At 46.3% G+C, this 28,000-nt stretch overlaps 1 protein-coding gene across 1 annotated transcript in view; it reads right to left on the bottom strand.

Annotated features, from left to right (window-relative positions):
* The window catches only part of RLIG1 (RNA 5'-phosphate and 3'-OH ligase 1), a 199,569-nt gene that overhangs the window by 111,151 nt on the left and 60,418 nt on the right, over nt 1-28,000 (bottom strand). Inside the window, exons 4-5 of the mRNA XM_086918000.1 lie at nt 14,441-14,557; nt 8,562-8,759 (exon numbers count right to left, since the gene is read on the bottom strand). Coding sequence (XP_086774126.1) covers nt 8,562-8,759; nt 14,441-14,557 — 315 coding nt within the window. The remainder of the gene's footprint in view (nt 1-8,561; nt 8,760-14,440; nt 14,558-28,000) is intronic.

Here is a 28,000-nt window from a genome sequence, read left to right as displayed (position 1 = left end):
GTGATTCAAAATGAGGTCCTCCACAAAGAAGTCAGTCGAGAGTCTTTCCATTCCCTCCGGTACGCCCACTATACAAATGTTATTTCGCCTAGTACGGCCTTCCTTGTCCTTCAGGCGGGCATACACGTCGGCTTGGTTCTTGGTGAGCATGGCCACCTGTTCCTCCAATCGCTTCGTCTTCGCCTGAAGCCCGCCTATGCCGGTTTCCGCCGCCGTGACTTTTTCATCTTGCGGAAGTCTGCACGCAGGAAGTTCACCAACTTTGTCACTGAATCGAGTTTCGGCTCCATGGTGCCCTGAAAATCATTAATGGTCCTCATTATGTCCTTCAGGGTAGGGTCCGGGCACCCGTCATCCTGGTCTCCGTCACGGCCGCCTCCTGACGCACCTTGATCCCGGGTCATTGCCACTGTGTACTTCTCTATCTGATTGGATTGGCCTGGTACTCTATTCCGACCCATTCTGGGCCCGGCAACCAAGAGGCACCAAGACCCCAACTGGCCAGAAAGCCCCTCCTGTGGCAGAAGTCTCTAACTTTGTGGCCACCCGCACCAGGTGGAATTCGCGAGCCTCTAATGCACTAGCCCCTGCCCCCACGGGATCGCTGCAGCCGAGACTCCAGCCCAACAAGCTTCCTTGCCCCACAGTGGCATTTCAACCAGACTGGGTGAAGCCGTGCCCGATGCTCAAGCTGGGGGACCGTCGATAGGCTTCAGGCCCCATGTTCCAAGGCACCACCCCTAGCCCAGAGGGGCGTGGCCCTGCTGAAAAGGTCCCAGTCAAGGCACCAGAGAGGGCCCCTCCTGCTGCTAGGCATCCACTCAGTCCCGGGCCTCTAGCTGACTCTTTGCCACCGCCACCTCCCAGGCGGACCACCTCCATAGGCAGACGCTCACTCCTCCCTGTGGGGGCTCCCCCGCGCGGCCACCGCTACTCACCGCACCACTTCGCATTATAGCAGGGCTACACCCCCGCTCTCACTAGGGCAGAAATGCCAGGGGTTACAGCTCTGGAGGCAAGCTTCTGGGCCCAGGTGCCGGATACGCTTCTTTCATCGTTGAAATACTGCCGCTCCTCTCAATCAGGCCGCCTTCACACGCCTGTCGCAGCTCCGCCGGGAGACCTCTGAGCCCCCCCGCGGCAGGCATCACTCGCTGCCAAGCTCCACTCCGTGGTGTCCCAGTGACTCTCTACTTGATCACCAGCGACTATGCCCCCACGGAGGCAGCAGCGCTGGGGTCCACTTCCACTGAGGATGGTGCACCTGTCCGCGAGGCCGGACGCACCACCCGATCCCAGGAGAGCCGCCGCTCAACACAGCCAGGCAGCCACCATCTTAGGGTGTTCTCGGCCAATTGCCGCCAGTCCGCAAACGTCGTCCCGGGACACTAGAGGCCTCTGCAAAGCACCGTCGCCGACCGCCTCACCGCTCCCCCAACCGCGGGTACCCTCTGCAGTCGCTCCGGTGCACGGATAGTGACGGATGTCAGGGGAAAAGTTAGGTCGCTAGCGCAGCTCCGGGTCTTCCTCGGCTGCTGGCCACACCCCCCACCAACCTAATTTTTTCAACACTTTCTTTGATATTAAAATTCATATTCTAGACACTTGTCTCGACTGCATTTTCAACTTAAAAATCTAATATCATCTACTTTGTAATATGCACTAGTAGAATTAGACGTAGTACATGGATATGGTCTATGTAAAATGTTTGTTTGAATACATATTAGCTATAGTCACCTGCTCACACCAAATATCACTTTGAATATGTTACACCTATAAGGTTCCCTTTGGGCACCTCTAATCATTGGATCCTCCAACTAATGTCACATCGGAGTGCTTGTCGTTTTGATTATAGGAGTCTGTCTTTCTTTATATTTAACAAATCAATTGTTTCTGTAGATCAAATAGGGTATAAGTCTATCATTTGTGATAAACATTTGAAATCAATAGGGCTATTAAATAAAATATAGTGGGGCTGAGATTTTTCCCATTGCATGAGTACGTCATATTTTAAATCTTTCAATAGAATTTCAGAATATTAATCAACTTTCACAACTATTTCAGGTTTATCTGTTCCTGTTCACTTTTAAACCGGATACATTATTGAACTCTGGCTTTGCAAATTGTATTTGTAATCCTGAAAAAGTGAGGAATGGGTTGATTATCACGCTTATATTGAGAGGAACGTTCCAATCAATATTAAATGCAACAGATATAATTTTGTCTGCAACAAAAGGCAATTTGTGTTCCCATTGGATAGTTTGCATTCAGTAGATGTTAATTTTTGGGGGATTAATCAACAGTAACCTATAGTATATATATTGTACTGCTTATTTCGATTTATGCCTTATTTTCCAATATGCATTTTGAGATTCAGCAACCTAATCCACGTTTGTAAATAGCATTTGCAGCAATTTCCAGTACAAACAAATGATATATCTTCTCAGGATGAAGTTCCAAGGAGGGAAATGGAACACTGTCTCTTACAGCTAAACCCTATGCATCTATTAATCTTCTTATATTATGATATGCTATCCTATAGTTGAAAAAGCCTATCTGGTCAAACCTACTTAAGCCAAGTAGAAGCTTTGCTAATCTATTTTCTAGACAAGTAAACCGTGTGGATGTTTTGCATCTTCATTGAGATAAATTGTCTGCTTGCAGTAGCCACATTCTAATAAACATTTTCTTATGGGCAGTGTGACTTATTCTAAAGCCTAATTAATTTTGTCAGCAGGTCTATCATTTATTTTTTTTTTAAAGGAAAGAAGTGTTGATATTAGGCTTTGTATTAACCTATGAATTGTATTATTAGCAGAGTCAATTTGAGTTATTTACGCTTTTCTAATTATTCTTTTATGTAATTTAATTAGGGTAAAGAGTTTTAACTATTAATTATATGTGTCATCGGAGGTGTTAACCTGGGTATGCTGCTTTACAAACAGGTTGATAGTTTCTCTCAAAGATTATTCTACTTCGAGCTTTTGTTTACCTCACATAGTTCATGTTAATTAGGTCATTTATAATCAAGTACAATCTCAGCTATATTCCTTTTGCTGTGTAAGTTTTAATACTCCTTGCTCATCCCATCACTCAGTTTTAGTAAATTGGGCCCAAGCTTTTCACCAGACTCAGCAGGTAAAATCTATTCCATCCATCACTTGGCACCTTGAAAAAGGGGATCAGAAGATCATCTTTGCAGTCTTTGTAGATCAGGGAAAGAGCATTTTATACACATAATTTGCATCTGCCCTAACCTGATGGACATAAGGCGCGCCCTACTTCGAACATTATGAAACCAAAAAGGCATAACAAGCTGCAGGAAAGCTGTGATTATATGCTTTAAACCTGAAAGGTCCAGCTAAACTGCAGACTGACAAAGTTCTTTGACATTGTGGCCATAAGACTCAAGAGCCAGCCACACGGCACAGCGAAAAACAGCATGTAACAGCTTGCTAATCAAATAAAGAAACAGCCTGCTAAGGATCCGGTCAGACCAAAATCATGTACCAGCACATGACCTACACATTTTAAACTTGGAGAAGGACCACACAGACAATGCAATCGAGGATGACTTTACAGAGTTTTTTTAACCCCTTTCTTCCTTTTAATAATATATGTAGAAACATCCTTAAAGTGATTCTTAGTGATGGAAGTTTTAATATTGTGACTTTTAATTAACTATACAATAAAGCTATTCTATTCTATTCCATCCAGGGGTTATGCGTTTACTCTAGATGTAAAACTATATTGTCTAACAGCATTTCAGTTTTTCTCTTCCACTCTGAAAGGCTACGGTTCGGTTTATTTATGATCCCACTAACCATTGATTTAGAAGCCTTCTGTGTCATTCCCAGTGCACAGAGGCGGTTTCATTACACTGGAAGTATGTTCGGATATTCTATCATAGCTTAAATGGGCCGTTCAGTAAATCACTTAAATTCCATTTAAATGTTAGTGTTTGTTAGTTCTGCCAGACAATCATCAGAGCTTGATGTTATAAGCTGTGTCCAATTTCCAATTTGCTTTCTTTCTTGGGAAGCCGGCGGATGGCCATCGCGCACACCGCCCGATCTTCTATCGAATCCCGAGTGAAGAAGCATTGTCTCATCTAGAAGATACTAAATCCAACGCTGCATCTCAAAGGGTCACTTAATACACTGGCCGATTACAGCGGAAAGCCATAGCTGGTTAACCACATGGCTGCTGGGCGTTCCCCCCCCCCTGTGCTGGAAAATGCCATTTTAGTGGCACCATGACGAGCTCAGCTCGTCATCAGCACACAACACCCGTGGGTGATGACAAGCTGAGCTCGTCATCAGCATCGAAAGGGTTAAGGAACCGATGGCCACCATACTATATGTAGTATAACGGGAAATCGAGGCATCAGCCTCTACCCTACAGTGTCTCCCTGCCCATAGGAGACTCGTAAGGACCGTCAGCATAGAAAAAGCACATACAGGCAAAACAATGTTTATGTCCTGATGATGATCCCAGTTCACTAGGAGCCGGGGATCGAAACGTCGTCGACACTTTGCCAAATTCTGTAACCTTACCACAGTGTTGAAACTGTTACATGAATTTGTTGTCTTAACTTGCCATGCAAATATGCCACTGATGCAAGGGACAATTGGCTCCCATGTTCTTTTTGCCTGATATTCTTTACCCTCTTTCTCTTGCTTTCTTGCCTATTTTTTTATTCCTTTCTGAATGTACTTTTGGATAGGTACAGGCTTGTACCCTATCAACGTTCGCACCAGACCTCTCTGATGGTCTTTTAAACTTGTTGATATTTTGAAATAAATTTTCAGGCCCGGCTGGGTACTGAAAACAAAATATAGTACCGATTGGAGTCTATATTTGTATCTGTCCTATTGATAACTTAACCCTACGGACCTCTGTTTTCTGAAATAAATGATTGCCCAAGGTCCTTAGGTACTTATTTGGGTCCCCCTTGTCTGTAAAAATACAATTTCCAATTTGCAGCAGGTCTAATAACCCTGTCCCTAACAGCATAACATTAAATCTAGCACAGGACTTGAGGGATCTGAGCTGTAAGTACAATGCTGGACAGTGACGTGGAAATAACGCAATACATCTTATAAAGCGGAATCTGTTATGACTCGACTTGAACTCTGTGTGAGTTCAAGTCGAGTCCATCAGTTGTAGTTTTCACGTGTTTTTTTTAAATCATACAAAGCTGAGACATTGTATATGCTAAGTGAATAGATGCTAGAAGGAGTGATGTGAAGGAGAAGTGACGTGAAGGAGAAAGAGGAAGGAAGAAGATGGATGGATTAAGTGTACCAGAATTATCCAGAAATGTATTGTTCTTTATACAGCGATGCTTTGATATCAATTCCCAGTGGGTTGGGAATCTGATTTACAGTTTATAACAATGTTAGAAGGATATCAAATATGCCCAAACAGTTTGTGCTAAACATTCTTGCCGGTTATTGCAAATTTTGCAGAAGAATAACGCAATGAGTGGGTTGGATAGAGCATTCAGAGTGGCATACAGTACGGCTCTGCAAACAGCGGTAACTGGTAAGCATCTTTGGAAAACCAATAGTTCTGTCTTTGCTCTGGTGAAATGAGCATTTGGAATCTGATGCACATGAACTCTTTTCTCCATGCATTTTACGATACAGAAGACTATTCATCTGGCAACAGAATTGCCTGTTTACTGCCTTAAGACATCACCATCTGGCATCCATAGATTAGCAAACACTCTGAAAGGATTTAGAACTTGTAGGTGAAACTTCAAAACTCTGAAAACATCTACATTGGGTGGAGTCCCTTTCAGCTGAGACGTTTGAGGTTGACAAACAGGAAAAACTATTTCACAATGTAAAAAATAAAGGAAAGTATAATCTGAAGAACAATCCATAAAATGAAACACTATATGAAGCTTTTTATAAGCCCGGGAAAAAACTATGACCATCAAGAAAACAGTATTTCTGGTCAGGAGGTCCATATCACATGTAGTCATGCATTAAAAATCATTGTGGTTACAGAAGCCATTACTAGATTCAGATGGAACTGGAAAACTTAATCAACAAGTCAATACATAGATTCGCTTGCCAATGTAAGAATGTTATTGCGAGTATTCAGATTCGCCCAAACACTGAAAGGCAGTGTTTGCATAAATCAACTAAGATAATTGATCTAGTCAGATAGCGATTAATGACAAATCAGAATATCAGTAATTTGCTAAGTACTAGCAACATGTTTAATAAAGATGTTATGTTCAGAAACATAAAGGAGTGCTGGGAAGGAAAGATGTGCTTTAGATACACAAGATTAAATACGAGGCCTATGGTATGCCAGGAGAGATTGGTCAATCAATTATGACTATGCTTAATGGGGGTTAAGCTTAGGGTGGAGAGAAAACGCCTTGGAAAAGACCTGAAGTGGTTGGCTCAGAAGGCAGACGTTCAACAGCCTCAAACGTCATTGATTCTTTTAATCATATGTAAGGGTCTCAATTCATTATCTGAATCTGAAGAACACCTATCCCTTTTCATATGCATTTTCTTTGGCAGTGTTGAATAAGACGATTTTCCCCCAATGGTCTGAGGACCTGGTTTAAAGCCATCACAGCGTCAGTGAAGTTTTTGATGACTGTTCCTGGACTAACAGATGGCTTGGACATGGAAAAAGTGTTCATCTTAGCAGTTGGCCAACTGGAACTAAATTAGGTCTAAGTAGACTCGCATTCAATCTGTTATGAAACTGATTAACTACTAGATGTCCAGGCACCTTTACATTAGTGTCCAAAGTTCCAAGCAGGAGGGATTAAAATGCAACCCAAAACCATCAAAAAGAAACTGACGGCTAGGTATTTCCACTTCTATTAATTGAGTGACAAAGATCAGGTGGAATGTAAAAAAAAAATCAGGACAACAAAATAATGTTTGGATTCCAAACTGTTTATGAACTCCACAGGTGAAAGCACAGAAAGCATGGGAACAGCCTTTAGCATCTGATGAGACACCAATTGTTTTCTATGCAATGCAGGTCTGTTTTGAACTGAGGATGTTAATAGTAAGAAGTTGTGCAACTCAAACTTCTTCTCATTATTCTGCTTTGTAATTTTCAAAACAAAGCGACAACAGCCTCCAGAATCAATATCTGGCATTAAAGTTAAAATCAAGTAAGATGTAGAAGCACTGCTCACTAAGCAGTAGTAGTATACGAGTACAATATTGAGAACAGCACACTTCCTGAACCTATCTCTTAAGTAACCATGTACGAAGAACATGCAGCCAAGACTGCTGCAGGTGTCGAGCTCAAAGGGCAATGAACCTCCTGGGAGGATTTTGACACCTGATCCAACTTCAGGATGCACCAGCCTATATAATGGCTTTGATAAAAACATCCATCTGATGTACTTCTGAAACAGGATCCACTTTGAAAGGATCATTGGTACCCCAAAGTCAAAGTTTTGCGACTCACTGCTTTGCATCAGCGATGTACATCCAGTGAATCATTCGAAATTGTAATTTTAAAAATGCACAGTAGAGGAAGGTTTTTTCTACCTTAAAATAAAAAAAATCTTGTGGAGAGGGGGGAGGTAGGGGTGAGAGAACAATAAAAGAAGAAATGGTACAATTCAAAACAAACTGCACCAGATAAGCATAGCCATGAATTCTGTTTGACAGGAGGAAATAAGTTAAACAGGGTGTAGGCTTTGGTAAAATGCATGTGGATTGTCTCATATGAATGGTATCAATTTTTTTTAAGCAATAGCATTAATTTTAGACCAATTGTTCAGTCATAAGTGTGGGCGCATAGAGATCCTACCTAATTGGGAACAAGGGACATCAGGTCAATAGATTTTTTCACATTTATTTGGTCTACCCTAGAAAATTAAATGATCTCCAGATCTATCATTCCTGTCAACTGTGTAACTGATTTACAAATAGTTTTTTAGTTTGAGATTCTACTGGAATGAAGTGTTCGTAGTTACAAAAAATTTGGCCCCCCATTGACTATTGCCTTTACCACACATGATGGTGTATAAAAACATATTTGCATAAAGCAGAATCACAGAGAATCATAATGATCCATTCTCAAATCAACAACACTTCACACTCACAACCGATTTATAAACACTGAAACTGTTGCCAACTATTAGCAGAAGTATAAAGGCATGCGACAATGGATCATATTATTGTCATAAAACCCTTTTCTCTCTACAAACTAAGAAAAGTCTAAAAAAGCCGATATCTGTAAAACCTAGGTTTGTTGCAATCTTCCAGCTGCAGAACAATTTCCATATATAGAATGAATGTCTTTGAATGAAGGCTAAGATTTCAACAAACAAACAGAGCTTTGAGAACACCTTGGGAGTCATACATAGTATACAAATTACTTGGAACATAAAATCAGTTTAATGTATTTGGTGAACTGGGTAAATAAGTCACTTGCAAACAGGCTAGGATTACTTAGCGGCTAATGTAAAGGCAATATTTTATAGGTTCTGCACCACATCTCTCTTTAGATTAATGCAAATGCAAAGCACGATTACAAATGAACAATGAAGATTAAGACCTTACCATATGGATTGGCATTAATGTTGGTACCAATAAGTTCTAGTGTTTGCTCTAACAGATTACATAATTGTATAAGACTAATTTCCAAAATGTCTGGATCCTCATCTCGCGGTTTCAGTACAAGAGCCACTCCAGCCTCATAGTTTATCACTGAAGAGTGCCAACAATATTGCTTGCTTCCTTTCTCTACGGGCACCCAACCTGTACAAGAAGAACAGTAGAAGTTAGTGTCTGTAGAAATGTGGAGTGGACAGACATTTGTCATATTGGTACAGTAACAGCTAAGCTTATGCTAAAAAAAGGCTGCCTACACTAAGCAACAGACCAATAGCATTACTACTTTCCAAGAGTAAGGTGGATGGTGATCAAATTTAAAATAAAATAGTATTTATTTTCACACAGGTGGTGTAATACATTGCTACACAACATACTTCAAAATCTAGGTCCTCTTAATAGTCTTTACCACTATCACGTCTATTGAACCCAAAGCCAAAACCAGGTTTTCCAAGGATGCCTGTCTACATAAACAAATGTTTGCAAAGGTACAACATCCAAATCTGTACCTGCCTCTACAGTGTTGCTATTTCTCACAAATGTATGTGATGTTGAGTATTTCGTCAGAAGCTGTCATTCTTTAGTATATTTAGAAAAGCAATATCACTTTCGTAGATCATTATTGAAGAGCCATGACCAGGCTGACATCAGTTTCCCTCCTTAATCTGATTTATTCATTTTTTTATCACCAGTTAATGTTTCAGATACAAAAATTGAGAGAATCGCACCCTGGTTATTACTACTTAGTGACATATTCCACCTTGTTTAGGGAACATAAAATTGTGTTCAGACAGCAATTACGTGAAGTTGCAGTTTACATCCACTTGTAGGGGCCTGCAGGTTAGAATGACTCACCCGCTGACAAACACCTAAATGACATAGCACCAGTCACTACTGCTGTACAGGGTCATAGAGAAGGATATGGTCAATGAGCGATAGGAGGGGAAGAGGTCTTGGAGAGAGAGAAAAGGCAGAACCATATTAACAGGGAATGCCTCCCCTCATAAATAAGAAGGCTATCACTCGGCAGGTAAAGGTGCAGCAGCAGTTCAACAATAGATTTGTACAGTGCCTAAAACCTATCAGGCATCACAAAGCTTTAAGACAGATGAGGTCAACCTAATGTTCCTTCATTTCTTAACCGTTTTGCTCCCAGCCCCCCGCCCCCCCCCCCCCCTCCCCACCCCGTGCTAAGCCTTTTTGGCTTTTTGGGGTAGTTCTAGCTTAGGCCCCTGTAAATTTTTGTCCACATAAGGAAGTCACACCAAATTTGCATCCTTTTCTTCCAACATCATAGGGATTTTAAAGGTACCTAGGGTTTGTGGATTCCCAAGGAGGGGACCCAGAAATTAGCCAAAATACAGCAAAAGTATGGTTTTTGGGGAGAAAATGGGGGAAAAGTGCTGCAGAAGGAAGCATCTGGTTTCCCCCTGCAAATGGTATCAATATAGGGTTTGTGGTGCTGAAATCAGCATCTTCCCAGCTTTCATGGCCAAGCAGACTTTTGTCAGAAAACCAAAATTATTTTCACAGTTTTGGCATTTTACTGGGACATAACCTATTTTTCCTACTTTTTGTGCTTTCAACCTCCTTCCAGTTAGTGGTAGGAAAGGGTGTGAAAGCAATAATGGATCCCGAAAAGCTATACATTTTTGAAAAGTAGACAAAATTCTGAATTCAGCAAGGGGTCATTTGTGTAGATCCCCCTTTTCCTACTTTTTGTGCTTTTAACCCCCTTCCAGTTAGTGGTAAAAATGGGTGTGAAAGCAATAATGGATCCCTGAAAGCTATTCATTTCTGGAAAGTAGACAACATTTTGAATTCAGCTAGCGGTCATTTGTGTAGATCCTTCAAGGTTTTTTTTATAGAAACCAACAGTTGAAAATAAGAAATATTGAAAATGAGTTGGAAAAAAACAGCCATAGGTGCCAACGTTTTCACCTGTAACTTCTAAGTATAACAGATGTTTGAAAGCAATATATCATTACATCCGCTGGACCCTTCTGGTTGTAGGGATATATAGGACTTGTAGGTTCACGAAGAACCCGAGGAACCCAGAGCCAATAACTGAGCAGCGTCTTGCAGTGCTTTTTTATTGTGTACCGGGTATATCGCAATTAATTTGGTAAAATATAAAGAGTGAAAAATAGGTATCAAAGACACCTATGTATTTCCGAAATGGGAATGAAATATAGAAATTAGAAACAGTAGCTATTTGCACATCTCCGAATTTGTGGTTACCAATACTAGCCTGTGAATTGTAGGACATTTTTCAAAGTGACTTCTTTTTTACACATTGTCTTACATTAGGAAGGCAGAAATGCATAGAAAGTCAATAGGTAATAACAGTTGCTCTACAATCCTGAATTCTCCTAAGACACCCAATAAAAATGGCACCTGACTTGTGTGGGTAGGCCTAGTACCCGAGACAAGAAACGGCCCAAAAGGCAACATGAACACAGTACATTTATACAGTAAAATTGACCCTTTTTTGGCAAACTGCCTAGCTGCAGATTTTGAACCCTAGCTTGGTCAGGACCTAGGGAACCCTAACAAACCTATACATTTCTGTGATGGAAATTCTGGAATCTGCGCAGATCGATACAATTCCACTCTCCCCGCATACGCCAAAGTCTTCAAATAAAAATGGTACCTCACCCATGTCAGGCAAGGGCCCAAAACATACCCATCGCAAAACAACCTGGTGTTCAAGGGGGGGTTACCTGGGTTTTGTCCCCGGGCTTGGCAGCCATCTTGGAAAACTACCAAACCTACACCTTCTGAAAACTAGCCACCCGGGGGAGTCCAGCAAGGTATGGCTTGGGTGGACCCCACAAAGTTTTCCTACCCAGAATCCCCAACAAACCACAAATTCAGCTGAAAATTATCAAAATGATATCATATTTCTGTGTGGCAAAGTTGTGGGATCACCGGGCTGATACAAATTTCCCATCACCCAGCATTTCCCCAGGTCTACCGATTAAAATAGTACCTCACTTGCGTGGGTAGGCCTAGTAACCACAACAGGCAAGGGCCCAAAACGTATTGAGAAAAAAATACCTGGTTTTGCAAGGTGGCACCTGGGTGTTTGGCTCCGGGCTTGGCGGCCATCTAGGGAAACCGACCGAACCCACACATTTCTGAAAGGTAGACACCCGGAGGAGTCCAGGGAAGTATGGCTTGAGTGGATCCTACAACGTTATCCTACCCAGAATCCCCTGCAAACCTCAAATGTTGGTGGGTAGGAAAACGATGAGGGATCCACGCAAGCCAAACCTCCCTGGACTCCCAAGGTTGTCTAGTTCTCAGAAATGTGTGTGTTTTGTAGGTTTTCCTAGATGGTCGCCGAGCCCTGGGCAACAAACCCAGGTGCCCCCCATTGCAAAACCAAGTGCCTCCTTTTGGGATAGGTAATTTTGATGTCTCCGCAATACGTTTTGGGCCCTTGCCTGTCGCGGGTACTTGGCCCAACCACACGTTTGCGGTACCATTTTTATCAGGAGACCTGGAGAAATTCCCGGTGGTAGGAAATTTGTGTCAGCCCGATGATCCCACAACTTTTTGCACACAGAGATTTGAGAAAAATTAGTTTTTTTCAGCTAAATTTGCAGGGGATTCTGGGTGGGAAAATGTTGGGGGGGGGGTCCATGCAAGCCATACCTCCCTGGACACGCCAGGCTGTCTAGTTATCAGAAATGTTTGGATCTGGTAGGTTTCCCTAGATGGCCGCTGAGACTGGGGCCAAAAATCAGGTAGTTTTATGGTAGATAGGTGGGCACTTTCGTTTTTGGTCCTGGGTTTGAAGGCGTCTTGGGGAACCTAAAAAACACAGACACCCGTGGGAGTCCAGGGAAGTGCGGCTTGCGTTGATCCCCCAACATTTTCCTTCCCAGAATCCGCTGCAAACCTTAAATTTAGCTAAAAAGTCACATTTTAATCTAATATCTGTGTGGGAAAGTTGTGAGATCACCGCACAGCACACATTTCCTTCCACTTAACGTTCCCCTCAGTCTCCTGATAAAAATGATACCTTACTTGTGTGGAGTGCCTCTGATATGTAAGGGCCAAAAACGTGTAGAGATTGAGGGGGGCACAAAGCGGGTCCAAACAGGCAGTTTGTTTATACGTTTTTAGGCTGACACTACTTTGGGCACCCCCACAAGTGAAGTATAATTTTCCTCGGAATACCAAGGGGAATGTTCGGTAGTAGGAAATTTGTGTCGTCATTTTTGTGCCTGCACGGTGATCCTACAACTTACTCACATAGATATGTGAGGAAAATGTGACTTTGAACGTAAATTTGAGGTTTGCTGGGGATTCTGGGTAAGAAATTGCTGGGGGATCCATGCAAGCCACACCGCCAGTCAAGAGTCGTACACCCACACAGCCATCCATGCACACCACCAGTCAAGCGCCATCCACGCACATCGCCAGCCAAGTGCCATCCACACACACATCGCCAGCCAAGCACTATCCACACACACCGCAACCAACTGCCATCCAAGTACACCTCCTGCCAAATGCTACCAATGCACATAGTCAGCCAAGCACTACCAACACACTTCACCATCCAAACGCCATTCCCGCACACTGCCTGCCAAGCAGGGCCGGACTGGGAACAGCAACCGGCCCTCAGATTGCTGCTCAACTGGCTCTGGGTGGGGGGGGGGCTTGGCGGGGCGTGCTAGTAAAAAGCACTGCTCCCGCTTTTGTTACTGTGGCCCGATATTGCAGCACTGCTGCAAAACCAGATCTCAGCCACAACACTACCCCCCACGGCCAGAAAACCGGTTCACCAGGAAAACACCCGGAACCCGCCTGCAGCCAAGCACCATCCATGCCCCCACAGCCAGCCAAGCATCAGTCCACGTACACCACCAGCTAAGCGCCACTCCACGCACAGTCATCAAGCACAAGTCCACCCATACCAGAAGCCAAGTGCAGATCCCCCTACACTGCCAGCTAAATGTCAGCAAAAGGTCAGTACACACAGACCGTTACCCAACCTCCAGTTTACACACACACAAACTCTCCCTGGTTTCTAGTGGTTTTCTGCCCCCGCTTGGGTGCAGATGAGAATCAAAATATCACTGAAAGAGCCACAATTTGTGCCTAAAAAACGGGTGCGACCCTTGCATATGGGGCTTCTCACAGGCATTCCCATAAACATATTCGCAGGGTATTGCTCCATCTGCCCTCCGAGGGGACAGAAAGCCTTTTTTGGTGGTGGGTGAATGAGCATGCCCATTCTCGGTAGCCCCCATCCCTATGTATAAAAAGAATTCCCTGGTGCCTTGTGGGCTTTCTGCCCCCCCGGGGGCAGACTAGGGACTATTGCCCCATCTGCCACGCAGGGGAGGCAGAAAGGCTGTGGCAATTTTTTGGAGGCGGTGGGGGCATTGGCCCCCATCTCAGAGTAAAAAAACAAAAACAATTGCAGGTCCCTAGTGGGCTTTCTGCACCCCGGGGGGCTGATTAGGGGCTAATCTGCCTATGAGGGACGGGGGGGGGGGCATAAAGACTGCAGAATCTTATTTGGAGTGGGGGCAGTGGCATGCCCATCTTGGGCAGCTCCCACCCTTAAAAAGAAAAAAATCCCTGCCAACTAATGGCCTTTCTGGGCGTCCCCCCCCCCCCTCCTCCCAGGTACGGAAGACAGACTGTGGAATTTTGCTGTGGCATGCCATCTCAGGCAGCCCCCACCCCTATAACCACAAAATAAAAATGCCTGGTATCTCGTGGGCTTTCTCACTACAAACAAGTTCCACACTACATTTTAACTCCTGGCAAAAAAACAAACAAGACACACGTGTCTTACGAGTTCTCACCTGGAATATGTCCAGTTTCATCGGGAAGTGGATGACCGTTGCTCTGTTCAATTTCTTTGGCAGGAATCCAGGAGTCGGGGACTGTTTTAAAATCCTCTTCCACATTCCAAATAAATTCTTTAAAACAAAAAAATGGGCTTATTTTGCACATTTGTGAGAAGAAAAATCTATCAATGCCACTCCTCGCCCCTTGGGGAAGAGGGCACTCTTTGAAATGATAAGCATCTGGCCAATGTATATTACACACAATTACCTTCAACTTGTTTTCAGAATTGCAGTCAACATTAACGAAATGATTTTGTGGTGGGCTTTAACCCAAAGTCTATTTTATAAAGTATGTGCAGGCAACTTACCATGGGGTATAGCAAACTGGATTTCTGGCTGTCCCATTGGCTCTACGGTTGTCAGAGTCGACATAGGCACCAGACTAGAACCTAATATCCTTTGAGACCTTGCCCTGGAATTGTACTCTATGGTTCCCCTATTCCACACAGATTGTCCCTGCTGACCAAAGTCTCACTGATATGCTGGCAACAGACCCTCAGACACATTAAAAGGGACAGGACCCGTACAACAGTAATCCCTCAATGGCATGGTACTTGGCTGAAACAGATGGTCAATCTCTGGTGATTCAAATTATGGGATTTATGGGAATAGCAAAACCTTCCATATATGGTCCAGCAGTTATATGAAATAGCGTGACCAGGTGTCGACAGAATATTGCTTACACTGCTCACAGTTCTACAGATATCTGCACCTGAGACAAGCTCTGAATGTGTATAAAATGAAGACTTGGTATCAGTTCTCAAATTTCAGATATCTGAAACTGAAAATAACCATGGAGCGAATGGGCCGTAGACCACTGGTCATCAACATCCCCTGTCGACTGGTGGGCATGAAGAGAAAATTGGAAGCTGAACTAGGCACCTTAGAAGATGACAAATGACTTGGGGCCTAAATTCCCACATGCTGCCTGGCAATATCATCCTCGGCCGTGGCCCGTACATGTAAGAGCGGTGAGGGCGGACGGGGAGGATTTTGACTCATGATGACAAGGGAAAATGAAATTAATAAATATAGTTTCATCGTTATAGTCTGTCGCGCCCCCCCTCTCTTACCTGCCCGGGCTATGGCTGATCCTCCTGCCTCAAGTTACTACTAGTTTGAGTACTTTCACATAACATATTACAACCCCATAAAGTTATGGCAAATGGTTCTGGAAAAACACTCCCAATTGCCTGAGATGTTTCCTGTCTTCACATGATCTGAAGGTAATAAATTACTGGAGGCAAATGAATAATACTTTTAGAAATGGGTGAGACATTTAAACCTCTCCACCTTTATCCCAAGTACACCTTGTTGGATATCAGGAGTCATTTGAATGGGCCACCGGGGGGAAGGGGCGTGTGACACTAGCTATGAATTTGCTGTTCAGTAAAAGAAACATTGTCCTATACTGGATCAAAGAAAAGGTCCCATCACATAGAGACTATAAAATAGGTACGGCTCACTGCGCCAAACCGGAAGAAAATATGTAGCCATTAAGAGGATGTGTTTAAAAATTCATACGCTATTGCAACAACTGGACTTTAACAGTTGAAAACAATTGCTGGTGTCATGTTTATATTTGTTAACATATATGGGGACATGGTAATACGGCAGCCTATAGATAACAGGCTGTACTTTGGTTTATATAAGAAGTGTGTATATAAACAAAAATCAATGAAAAGTGAGAAATCAATTAGGAACCTTGCAGCGTATCACAGGAAGGTAACTTTCCATTAACCATTGCCATTCTCATGGTTACCAGAGGATCAGACCAAAAAGGCAGTTGTGAGAAACTGGGTTAGTGGTTGACTTTGGTATGAGCCCTGGTCAAGCAGCACCAGTAATCCTTGCGAGGGTAATACACAAGCAAATCTCAAATTGACCTGTGCTCAACGCCTGGTAGCTTGGCACAGAGCAGTCAGGCTTAACTTGGAGGCAATGTGTAAAGCATTTGTGCAACACTTCAAACAGTAAAACAGTGAAAATACTACACATAAAGATTCCACCCCAAATTAGACAAATAGAGCTGAATGTAATAAGGAGAACATGACCGAAATGTTAAAAATCCAATCATTATAACCGTAGTTATGAATTCTAAAGAATAAAGTGAATATAGCGCCTAAAAGCAATTCAAGATATCTGGTTGCGCTGGATCAGGTCAAATTCCAAAGTTTAGGCCGACCACAATGTAGTACAGCTCTGATACAGTCCCAGGTTAGTTCCACTTAAGGATTACCTTCTCTAGCTTTTGGTGAGAATCCGGTTAGCATTGCAGGTGGCTGGGAGGAACAAGGACAACTTTGCAGGATGTTGTCAGCGAACTGCAAGGAGCCAGTCTGCGTATTGGGCGAACATTGCTGGAGCTTCGCAGTGGTGGTGTCCGTGAGCGGTTGATGCTACAGTACGACTGACAGAGTTCCGTGCTGATTTGCGATCTGTGCAACGAGGTTTTGAAGTCAATGGGCCTGTTCATGGTCACTGAGTCCAAATGCTTGATTTCAGCACCCGTGAGCCACACCATGGGTCCAGGACCTGAGAGTCACCACTTGGAGGTCAGGAACTTGCTGATGCTGGGTCCACGGGCTAGTGTAGGGTGTTGAGGAGCCTTTTATGTCTTGTAGGTCAGATCAGGAGGACAGCAGACTAGCCCTTGGAGTCATTCTGGGTCCTGGGTTCAAGATGCTTCAGACTAACTACAGGCCAACACAAGCATTTGCAATGCAATAGGTCTCGCATTTACGCAAGTTTGAGCTATTGGCATTGTAAATGACAATGCCTTTTATTTATGTTTTGGTTTTTAAAACATAAATAAAAGGCAGTCATTTACAATACCAAAAGCTTAAAGTTGCGTAAATGCGAGACCTATTGTATTGGAAATGCTTGTTAATGTACTTATGGGTTATGCTACAGACAGGCTGGTCAGTTACATGGGTTGTATGAGGGAACCATGCATGTGTTTACCACACATGCCTTAACAACGCATTAATCTTTACCACAAAAGTTTTTACCACGAACATACCTATACCACGCATGCCTTTTTAATGCAAATGTAAGCATTTCACAGGTAAGTGTAAAGCCTTTTTTTAATATAAGTATGTGCATGTCTGTATTTATATACACATGCATAAACATACATGTCTGCACATATATCTATATGTACACATATTTATATATATATAAAATACATGCATATGTGTGTGTGTGTGTATATATATATATATATATATATATATATATATATATATATATATATATATAAAATATATTTGTATTACCTTACCAACCCAATCCCATAATCCTGTCCACCCTAAACTCCAAAAATACTCTTGCCAACCAAATAACTCTACCCACCCTAATCCTAACAATATACTTTCCACCCAAATACCCCTATCCATAATATACCCTAAACAAGCAATTGCCACCCAAATTCCCCTTCCCACACTAAACCCTACACATACCCTTGCCGCCCACATTCCATTACCCACCCTAAACAATAAAAATATCCTTGCCACTCAAATACCCTTATCCATCCTAAACCCTAAAAACCTTAAAAATACCCATAACACCCAAATACCCTTACACACCGTGAACCGTAAAAATCCCCTTGACACCCAAATACCCCTACCACCCATAACCCTATAAAATGCCCTTGCGTTATATATAAAAAAAGCTATTTACACTTCCTGGCAGAATACTTACATTTGTGTTGTAAAGGTATGCACGATAAAGGTGTATGTGTGGTAAACGTTTGAGAGGTAAAGACGTCTGGTAAAGACTTATGCGTTATTTAGGAATGCATTGTATAGGCAATGCGTTAATAGCTGTGTTGTAAAGGCTGTTTCCTGTTACAGGTGTCAATCAGCAGAAGTTGATGCAAACATCTGCCACTAGTTAATGCAGGAGGACGGCGAACACCTCAAGGTTTTCATGGGCACTGTCTCTAGTTCTTTGCTTTAAACTCACAAATCATTGGCAGGGGTCATGTTAGTTTAATTGACTAAATAAAAGCAAAGTAAGACTACAGCATCAGATCGCACCATTACAGCCCATGAATGGAAACAGAGTTTATGATGACTCAGAGGGAGGTGGCCATCGCACCCATGAGATCTAGCCAGTGGTCGAACTGGGGAAAAGAAAGTAGGGGAACTGTGGACGGAGAATCAGAGGGCGGGAATAACCGGAGGATTGGATCAGTGGGCGGAGTTAGTGGTGTGGCTGGGATGCACAAAACATCCCAATCTTTAGTATTTGTGTGGCATTTCACTGACCAGTTACAGCTTATTATGTTATGTAATTCAACCAATGGATACACATGATTATTTAACGATTAATATGAGCTACTGACATTAGAAACATATTCCACTTTGTGTATTTATTTTAATCACAGAATGTCCCAAAAATGCTTAAAAGTGGAAGCACAAGCCATTTGTTTCAGAGCCATGGAGTTTCTGTTGTCAGAAATATACACAGAGATAATCAATTTTACGTGTGTAAATGACTGTATAGGAAATGTTACAAAAGACAAAGGACTACAAGATGTAGGAGTCACATGATAACCATACTAGTAGAAAGTATAGTTTAATAGTGATTGGCCCGAATTTAAAACTTACTACCATGATTGGGGTTTCTCTTTAAAAATCATTATTGATTTGTATCAAAAATAACACTTTTTGCAACATTAGGATAAGCAAAGGCTTAGGGAAAAACCATAACTCTCTAGTTTATACCTTGCAGTTTGTATGCAGCTCTTAGATGAAAGTTAGTAGCTCACTGTTCTTTGCTAGGATTTTAACTTATAAACTGCAAGTAGCAAAAGGATCTCACTGACAAAAACAGTAACCCACAGACCTATTTACAATTTGTGCACTTTGTGATGGGCCTGGTACATTTTCTTTGTAGCAGGCACATTAACCCTCTGCGCTATCTTTCGATGAGTCAAAACTTCCATGACATTATTATTATAGCATAAAATAGCTTGAGGCCAGGAAGGAGGCAGCAAGTGCTTTTAAAACCAAAACCAAAAATTCCCCCCCCCCCCCCTCCCCCCCCCCCCTGAAAGTCAGCGCCTGTTGCGGTCACACCAGTCGCACTGCCCTAGAGCCAGCTCTTCTCAGGGGTCAGCGACAGAGTCATTGTTGCTCTAGGGTGTGCTTCATAGACCTGCCCGCAAGACTGGAGGTGAACTTCAGTATGGATTGTGGTGGGCAAGCATTCAAGGTGAACCCAAACTTGCCACTGCTAGGGTCCACCTGATGGTGCTAACACACCAGGGCTTTTCTTGTGCCTTCTAGGGTCTGGCATGGGAATGTGCTCCCTCAGGAGAGTGGTCTGGGGGACTGTTGATGAAGGCTGAACCTGGTTCCCCAGTTCTTAAATTTAGCAGCTCTGCCCCCAGTGAGACATCTGCTCCCTCACTGAACACCATACTGCCCCACTGAGAGAAACTCATTTCGCCTTCAGCAACAATCCAATTTGATCTGCTATAAATAACTGGATGCGGCTCAATTCAAATTACACACTAGGCAAGAGCAATATGCTGCCTAAAAGAAAAAGTAACATACTGGAAAAAGCAAACACTCATAAGGAATGAACGATTTAATAAAGCATGTAAAATGTAAGTAGGGACATGGTGAACTTAACGCTTTTACAATCATTAGTCAGAAATCAACAAGTATTTTTGCCTGAAAAGTTAAGGACATAACTATAGGGCCCAGAAAGGACCCATTTCAATGTCCACGCTTATATGCTTACAAAACGTAAGCAGTATGGTTTCAAAAGACCACATTTGTGAACACAAAGCCGCCGTACACATTTTGTTTTCCAATCCACCCATCAACCAGGAATTGCAGTACCTCCAGGCAGGGCCAGTCCTAGGATTTTCGGCGCCCTGGGCAAAGGGGAATGTGGGAGGCCCCTGAAATCTACATAAGTGACACCTTCTGATCTCGGGGAAGCTGCTTTTATGCAGACTCCACTTGGGCCTTGGGCCGCAGCTCCTCCTCTCAGCCACCTCAAGCACCTCTTGTACAGCCCATTTCGAACTGAAGGTGTGAGAATTGCTTAGGGGCTGAGTTAAACTTGTGAGGGCTAAAGTGCTGAAAATGGGCGCCCTGCCGAGTCTCTGAACTGGCTGCCTGAGAGGTGTACCCTCCCCATGTCCTTCCCACACCATCCGTTAGAGGCCCCGAGAGGTGGGGCCCCCCTCCCATGAGCCCGTTTGTGAAGCATTTCTGTCACTCTGATCGGCAGACATACACGAGGAGAAGTAGGGTGTTAATTGAAAGACAAGAAAACAAAGTAGCGCTTTACTGGCAAACTCTGTAAAGTGGCAGTAATGTGTTGGGGTTTGAAAAAAATTATCTGGCCACTTTAAGAACACTCCATCTTGCTTTATTTAATAATTTTTCAGAGTTTGAACATTTTATCTCCGAGGCTAAACTTTGGAATAGAAAAATGTCAAAACAGCATTTCCAGCAAAAGTGGTTTTCTTTTTTGCATCCATTTCAAAGGGGTACAAATGGACGACAGGAAGAGACGGTGAGAACCATTTCTGGATTCATGGTTTTCGGAAAAGTGAGGAGTTAGAACGAGAGGGAATAGGAGTAAGAAAGAGGGGGCAGCTGCCAGCGGCAGAGCAGAAGTGGACACCTTCCTTGTCTTGTCTGGGCAGGAAGTAAGAGACAGAGACCTTTTCCTTCTCTGCTCCACGCCCGTCCACGAACAGAATATTTCTGACGTCCAGGGACGCATGTTCATAATAAAAAAGTAGGGGAACGGAATCTTCAGAATTAAAGAAGTAGGGGCACGCCGTGCCCTGCCGTTCCCGCCCACTTCGACCACTGGATTTAGCAGAAAAGAAAACGCGGGTTAGAAAGGTAGGAGAAGTGACACAAAATCTTTCTGCACTGAGGACACGGAAATCCTAGGGGGAATTTCAGGATGAAAAGGAAGGCTTAAATATTATCAAACGGGAGAGGAGCCTCGTGTTTGCCGGATCAGATGCTCAAAGATCTTTAAACAATGTGATGCAGCTGATAGGAGAGCAAGAGTAGTGATAGAAGAAGTAAGGAGAGTTAAATCAGCAGTACACATCACGAGGAAGGCACACCCTACAGTATCATGCCCTTTTATGGAAGCTGCACCTTCATAAGGATGAAGACAAACTGGAGAGGGTTCAGGGGGTGTGACAAAAAGATGCAAAATGTAGTGCGGGAGAAGGGTAAGTCCTGAGGGCATACAAAGCATCTCCCTGAATCACCACCTCCAATGAGTACCTTCTTCTCGTGTGGAAGGGAGGAGCATGATTGAGCCAGCGGCCAGCAACATCTCTGGTAAGGAATATATCCACCCCAAATCCCTTGCCGGGGATCATTAACCCCTCACATGCCCCATACTCATCACATCAAAGAGAGCCAAGCTGCTGTACCAAATGGAGGAGCCTCCCTACTACCCTTGTACCACACTCATTCCATGGGCATGCTGGTGTATGCCATGTACACCACACTATGAATGTTTCAGGGATTCAACTCACTCCCCTTCATTTTTTCAACTTTGGAGCATTTACAATTCAAAATGGGACAAGAACAAAATAGAACATTGGAAATATGAATCGAAACAGCCACTGCCACGAATTTGTCTAAATACAGGGGCATTAAGACAGACAGTAACCTAGCAGTTTTTTCTATATAATATATTTAAGTGTGTATGCTTAAATGGGTTTCAAAGAGGCTTGTGTATTCATTTGTAAAATTATGGATTTCTAGAAAAAAGTATGTTTCATTAAAACGCACAGATTGAGAAACAGCATAATAATCCCATACAAACTATTTTATGAACCCATACACACTCCACCAATCAATCAATCACAGCATTTATATAGCGCACTACTCACCCAGAGGGTCTCAAGGCGCTAGGGGAGGGGGGGTCCGCTACTGCTCGAACAGCCAGGTCTTGAGCTGCTTCCTGAAGGCAAGGTGGTCCTGGGTCAGGCGGAGGTGGGTCGGGAGGGAGTTCCAAGTCTTGGCGGCCAGGTAGGAGAAGGACCTTCCTCCTGTCGTGACTCTTCGGATCCGGGGGACGGCGGAGAGGGCGTGGCTGGTCGATCGGAGATGGCGTGTGGGAGCAAAGAAGTTGAGGCGGCTGTTGAGGTATGCTGGTCCTTGGTTGTGCAGGGCTTTGTGTGCGTGGGTGAGGAGACGGAAGGTGATTCTCTTGTTGACCGGGAGCCAGTGCAGATCTCTCAGGTGTCCGGAGATGTGGCTGCGACGGGGAATGTCCAGGATGAGTCGTGCTGAGGCGTTCTGGATCTGCTGGAGTCTCTTCTGGAGTTTGGGTGTGGTTCCGGCGTAGAGGGAGTTGCCGTAGTCCAGACGGCTGGTGACGAGGGCCTGGGTGACCGTCTTCCTGGTCTCGGTGGGGATCCACCGGAAGATCTTACGTAGCATGTGCAGGATGTTGAAGCACGACGAGGAGACGGCGTTGACTTGTCTGGTCATGGAGAGGGAGGAGTCTGGGATGAAACCTAGGTTGCGTGCGTGGTCTGTTGGTTTGGGTGCTGCTGCCCAGGGCGGGGGGCCACCAGGAGTCGTCCCAGGCGGAGGGTGAAGATCCCAGGATGAGGGCTTCCGTCTTGTCAGAGTTCAGGTTCAGGCGGCTGCTTATCATCCACTTGGCTACGTCTGTCATCCCTTCGTGTAGTTTGGTTCTGGCGGTGGCGGGGTCGTTGATGAGGGAGAGGATCAGCTGGGTGTCGTCGGCGTAGGAGATGATGTTGAGGTTGTGTTGGCGTGCGATGTCTCCGAGGGGGCTCATGTAGACGTTGAAGAGGGTTGGGCTGAGCAAGGAGCCTTGAGGATCGCCGCAGATGACTTCGGTGGCTTCTGATCTGAACGGGGGAGGCGGACTCTCTGTGTCCTTCCGGCGAGGAACAAGGTGATCCATTCCAGTGCCTTCTCCTGGATTCTGACATTGCTGAGGCGCTGTACTAGGGTACGGTGGCAGACAGTGTCGAAGGCCGCGGAGAGGTCTAGGAGGATGAGGGCCGCTGTTTCTCCGTTGTCGAGCAGGGCTCGAATGTCATCGGTAGCTGCGATCAGGGCGGTCTCGGTGCTGTGGTTGGCCCGAAAGCCAGACTGCGAGAGGTCGAGGGATCCGTTTGTCTCGAGGAAGGCGGCCAGCTGCTTGTTGGCGGTCTTCTCGATGACTTTAGCAGGAAACGGGAGCAGCGAGATGGGGCGGTAGTTCTTGAGGTCGGTGGGGTCGGCTGATGGCTTCTTTAGTAGAGCGCTGAGTTCGGCGTGCTTCCAGCTCTCCGGGAAGGTGGCGGTGTCGAAGGAGGTGTTGATGATGTCCCGCAGGTGGGGTGCGATGACAGCGTCAGCCTTGTTGAAGATGTGGTGAGGGCAGGGGTCGGTCGGAGATCCGGAGTGGATGGAGTTCATCGTGCGGATGGTGTCTTCGGTGCTGATCGGGGTCCAGGCGCAGAGGGTGGTGGTGGGGGGCGGTGGTTCAGTCGTAGCGTGCGTTGGTTGAGAGCTGAAGCTGTTGTGTATGTCTGCGATCTTGTTGCGGAAGTAGGAGGCGAGGGAGTTGCAGAGGTCCTGCGAAGGGGTGATGTCGTTGTTTCCGGCGTTGGGGTTGGAGAGCTCTTTAACGATGTTGAAGAGTTCCTTGCTGTTGTGTGCGTTGTTGTCCAGTCGTTCCTTGAATGCAGTTTTCTTGGTGGCGTGGATCAGTTGGTGGTGTTTTCGGGTGGCGAGCTTGAGGGCAGTCATGTTGTTCGGTGTTGGGTCTCTGCGCCAGGCTTTCTCGAGGGCTCGGCAGTTCTTCTTGGAGCTCTTGAGTTCGTCGGTGAACCATGGGGCTTTCTAGCTGCCGGGTCTGCTAGGCGGGGTCTTCAGAGGGGCGAGGTCGTCTGCGCAGTTGCTGATCCACTTCGCGAGGTTGGTGGCCGCCTGGCTTGGGTTCGTTGCGCTGGTGGGAGGGTTCATGCTCAGGGAGGTCGCGAGCTGGTCGGCTGTGATCTTGTTCCAGCTTCTGCGTGCAACCTGTTGCTGGTGGTGGTGGATCGTGGTCCTTCTGAAGCTGAAGTGGACGCAGCTGTGGTCCGTCCAGTGGAGTCCGGTGGCGTGGCTGAAGGCGATGTCCTTGCTAGATGAGAAGACGGGGTCGAGTGTGTGTCCGGCGTAGTGGGTGGGGGTGGTCACCAGTTGCTTGAGACCGAGGTTGGCGAGGTTGTCCAGCAGGGTGCAGTTTTTTGCAATATCATCTGCTGCTGAATTAAATGTAATCATCATTACAGAAAAAAAATGAATGTCGGCCACTTAGACTTCAAATGAAAAGCAATCTCTCCATCTGCCTGCCCAGCCAGAAAAAGCTTTCAGAAGCCGAAAAAACACTAAAACCACCCTATGTTAAAGAGTTACATAGCACTCACCGCATCCGGGCTCCAATTATGCCAGCAGCTGGCACAAGATGACTACATCAATCAATCAATCAATCAAAGCATTTATATAGCGCACTACTTACCCAGAGGGTCTCAAGGCGCTGGGGGAGGGGGGTCCGCTACTGCTCGAACAGCCAGGTCTTGAGTTGCTTCCTGAAGGCGAGGTGGTCCTGGGTCAGGCGGAGGTGGGTCGAGAGGGAGTTCCATGTCTTGGCGGCAAGGTAGGAGAAGGACCGTCCCCCTGTGGTGGCTCTTCGGATGCGGGGGACGGCAGCGAGGGCATGGCCGGTCGATCGAAGCTGGCGTTTGGGAGCGTAGAAGTTGAGGCGGCTGTTAAGGTATCCTGGGCCTTGGTTGTGTAGGGCTTTGTGTGCGTGGGTGAGGAGTCGGAAGGTGATTCTCTTGTTGACCGGGAGCCAGTGCAGGTCTCAGGTGTCCAGAGATGTGGCTGCGACGGGGGATGTCCAGGATGAGTCGTGCTGAGGCGTCCTGGATCCGCTGGAGTCTCTTCTGGAGTTTGGCGGTGGTTCCGGCGTAGAGGGAGTTGCCGTAGTCCACACGGCTGGTGACGAGGGCCTGGGTGACCGTCTTCCTGGTCTTGGTGGGGATCCACCGGGAGATCTTACGTAGCATGCGCAGGATGTTGAAGCACGACGAGGAGACGGCGTTGATTTGTCTGGTCATGGAGAGGGAGGAGTCCAGGATGAAGCCCAGGTTGCGTGCGTGGTCTGTTGGTTTGGGTGCGCTGCCCAGGGCGGGGGGCCACCAGGAGTCGTCCCAGGCAGAGGGTGAGGATCCCAGGATGAGGACTTCCGTCTTGTCCGAGTTCAGTTTCAGGCGGCTGTTCTTCATCCATTCGGCTACCTCTTTCATCCCTTCGTGAAGGTTGGCTCTGGCGGGGTCTTTGGTGAGGGAGAGAATCAGCTGGGTGTCGTCGGCGTAGGAGATGATGTTGAGGTTGTGCTGGCGTGCGATGTCTGCGAGGGGGCTCATGTAGACGTTGAAGAGGGTTGGACTGAGCGAGGATGCTTGAGGAACGCCGCAGATGACTTCGGTGGCTTCAGATCTGAACGGCGGGAGGCGGACTCTCTGTGTCCTTCCGGCGAGGAAGGAGATGATCCACTCCAGTGCCTTCTCCTGGATTCCGACGTTGCTGAGTCGCTGCACTAGTGTACGGTGGCAGACAGTGTCGAAGGCCGCGGAGAGGTCTAGGAGGATGAGGGCTGCTTTTTCTCTGTTGTCAAGCAGTGCTCGGATGTCATCGGTGGCTGCGATCAGGGCGGTCTCGGTGCTGTGGTTGGCCCGGAAGCCAGACTGCGAGAGGTCGAGGGATCCGTTCGTCTCGAGGAAGGCAGCCAGCTGCTTGTTGACGGTCTTCTCGATGACTTTTGCAGGAAACTGGATCAGCGAGATGGGGCAGTAGTTCTTGAGGTCGGTGGGGTCGGCTGATGGCTTCTTTAGTAGAGCGCTGAGTTTGGCGTGCTTCCAGCTCTCCGGGAAGGTAGCGGTGTCGAAGGAGGTGTTGATGATGTCCCGCAGGTGGGGTACGATGACAGCGTCGGCCTTGTTGAAGACGTGGTGAGGGCAGGGGTCGGTAGGAGATCCGGAGTGGATGGAGTTCATCGTGCGGACGGTGTCTTCGGTGCTGATCGGGGTCCAGGCGCGGAGGGTGGTGGTGGGGGGCGGTGGTTCGGTCGTGGCGTGCGTCGGTTGAGTGCTGAAGCTGTTGTGTATGTCCGCGATCTTGTTGTGGAAGTAGGAGGCAAGGGAGTTGCAGAGGTCTTGCGAAGGGGTGATGTTGTTGTTTCCGGCGTTGGCGTTGGAGAGCTCTTTAACGATGTTGAAGAGTTCCTTGCTGTTGTGTGCGTTGTTGTCCAGTCGTTCCTTGAATGCGGTTTTCTTGGTGGCGTGGATGAGTTGGTGGTGTTTTCGGGTGTCGAGCTTGAGGGCAGTCGTGTTCTCCGGTGTTGGGTCTCTGCGCCATGTTCTCTCGAGGACTCGGCAGTTCTTCTTGGAGCTCTTGAGTTCGTCGGTGAACCATGGGGCTTTCTTGCTACCGGGTCTGCTAGGCGGGGTCTTCAGAGGGGCGAGGTCGTCTGCGCACTTGCTGATCCACTTCGCGAGGTTGGTGGCCGCCTGGCTTGGGTTCGTAGCACTGGTGGGAGGGTTCATGCTCAGGGAGGTCGAGAGCTGGTCGGCTGTGATCTTGTTCCAGCTTCTGCGTGCAACCTGTTGCTGGTGGTGGTGGATCGTGGTCCTTCTGAAGCTGTCCAGTGGAGTCCGGTGGCGTGGCTGAAGGCGATGTCCTTGCTGGATGAGAAGACGGGGTCGAGTGTGTGTCCGGCGTAGTGGGTGGGGGTGGTGACCAGCTGCTTGAGTCCCAGGTTTGCGAGGTTGTCCAGCAGGGTGGTGGTGTTGCGGTCGTTGTTGTTCTCCAGGTGGAAGTTGAGGTCCCCGAGGAGGATGTAGTCTGCGGAGAGGAGGGCGTGCGGGCTGAGTAAGTCGGCGATGTCTTCGCTGAATTGTGTGCGTGGTCCCGGGGGTCTGCAGATGAGGGTGCCTCTGAGGGTGGTCTAGGGGTTGATGTGGACCTGGAAGTGCAGGTGCTCGGCGGGTGCGAGGGTGTCGTCGGTGTTGGTCGTGATGCGGATGGTGTTCCTGTGGATGATGGTGATGCCTCCTCCGGTCTGGTTGATGCGGTCCCTTCGGATGATCTTGTAGCTGTCTGGGATGGCGATGGCGATGGCGATGTCGGGCGCTGAAGAGGCGTTCATCCAGGTTTCCGTGAGGAAGGCGACGTCTGGTGAGGTTGTGTCGAGCAGGTTCCAGAGCTCGATGGCGTGTCTGTGGACGGAGCGGGTGTTGAGCAGGATGCATTTCAGGTGGCTGCTGCTGTTGCTCGTCTTGGTCTTGGTTGGTGCTGGAGTAGTACTGGTCCGGATGCAGGTGAACTTACAGGCGTTACAGCAGAAGGGTCCGTGGGTGCGTCTCGGGGTGGCTCGGTAGCATCCTGGGATTCGGCCGGCGTTGAATGCGTTGAGAGTGGCGGCGTCGTACGTCCGGCAGGT

This window comes from Lissotriton vulgaris, chromosome 1_1, assembly GCF_964263255.1.
Source record: "Lissotriton vulgaris chromosome 1_1, aLisVul1.2, whole genome shotgun sequence".
NCBI classification, from domain to species: Eukaryota; Metazoa; Chordata; class Amphibia; order Caudata; family Salamandridae; genus Lissotriton; species Lissotriton vulgaris.
The sequence above is the reverse complement of the archived record's forward strand: the minus strand, read 5'-3'. Positions and strand labels throughout refer to the sequence as shown.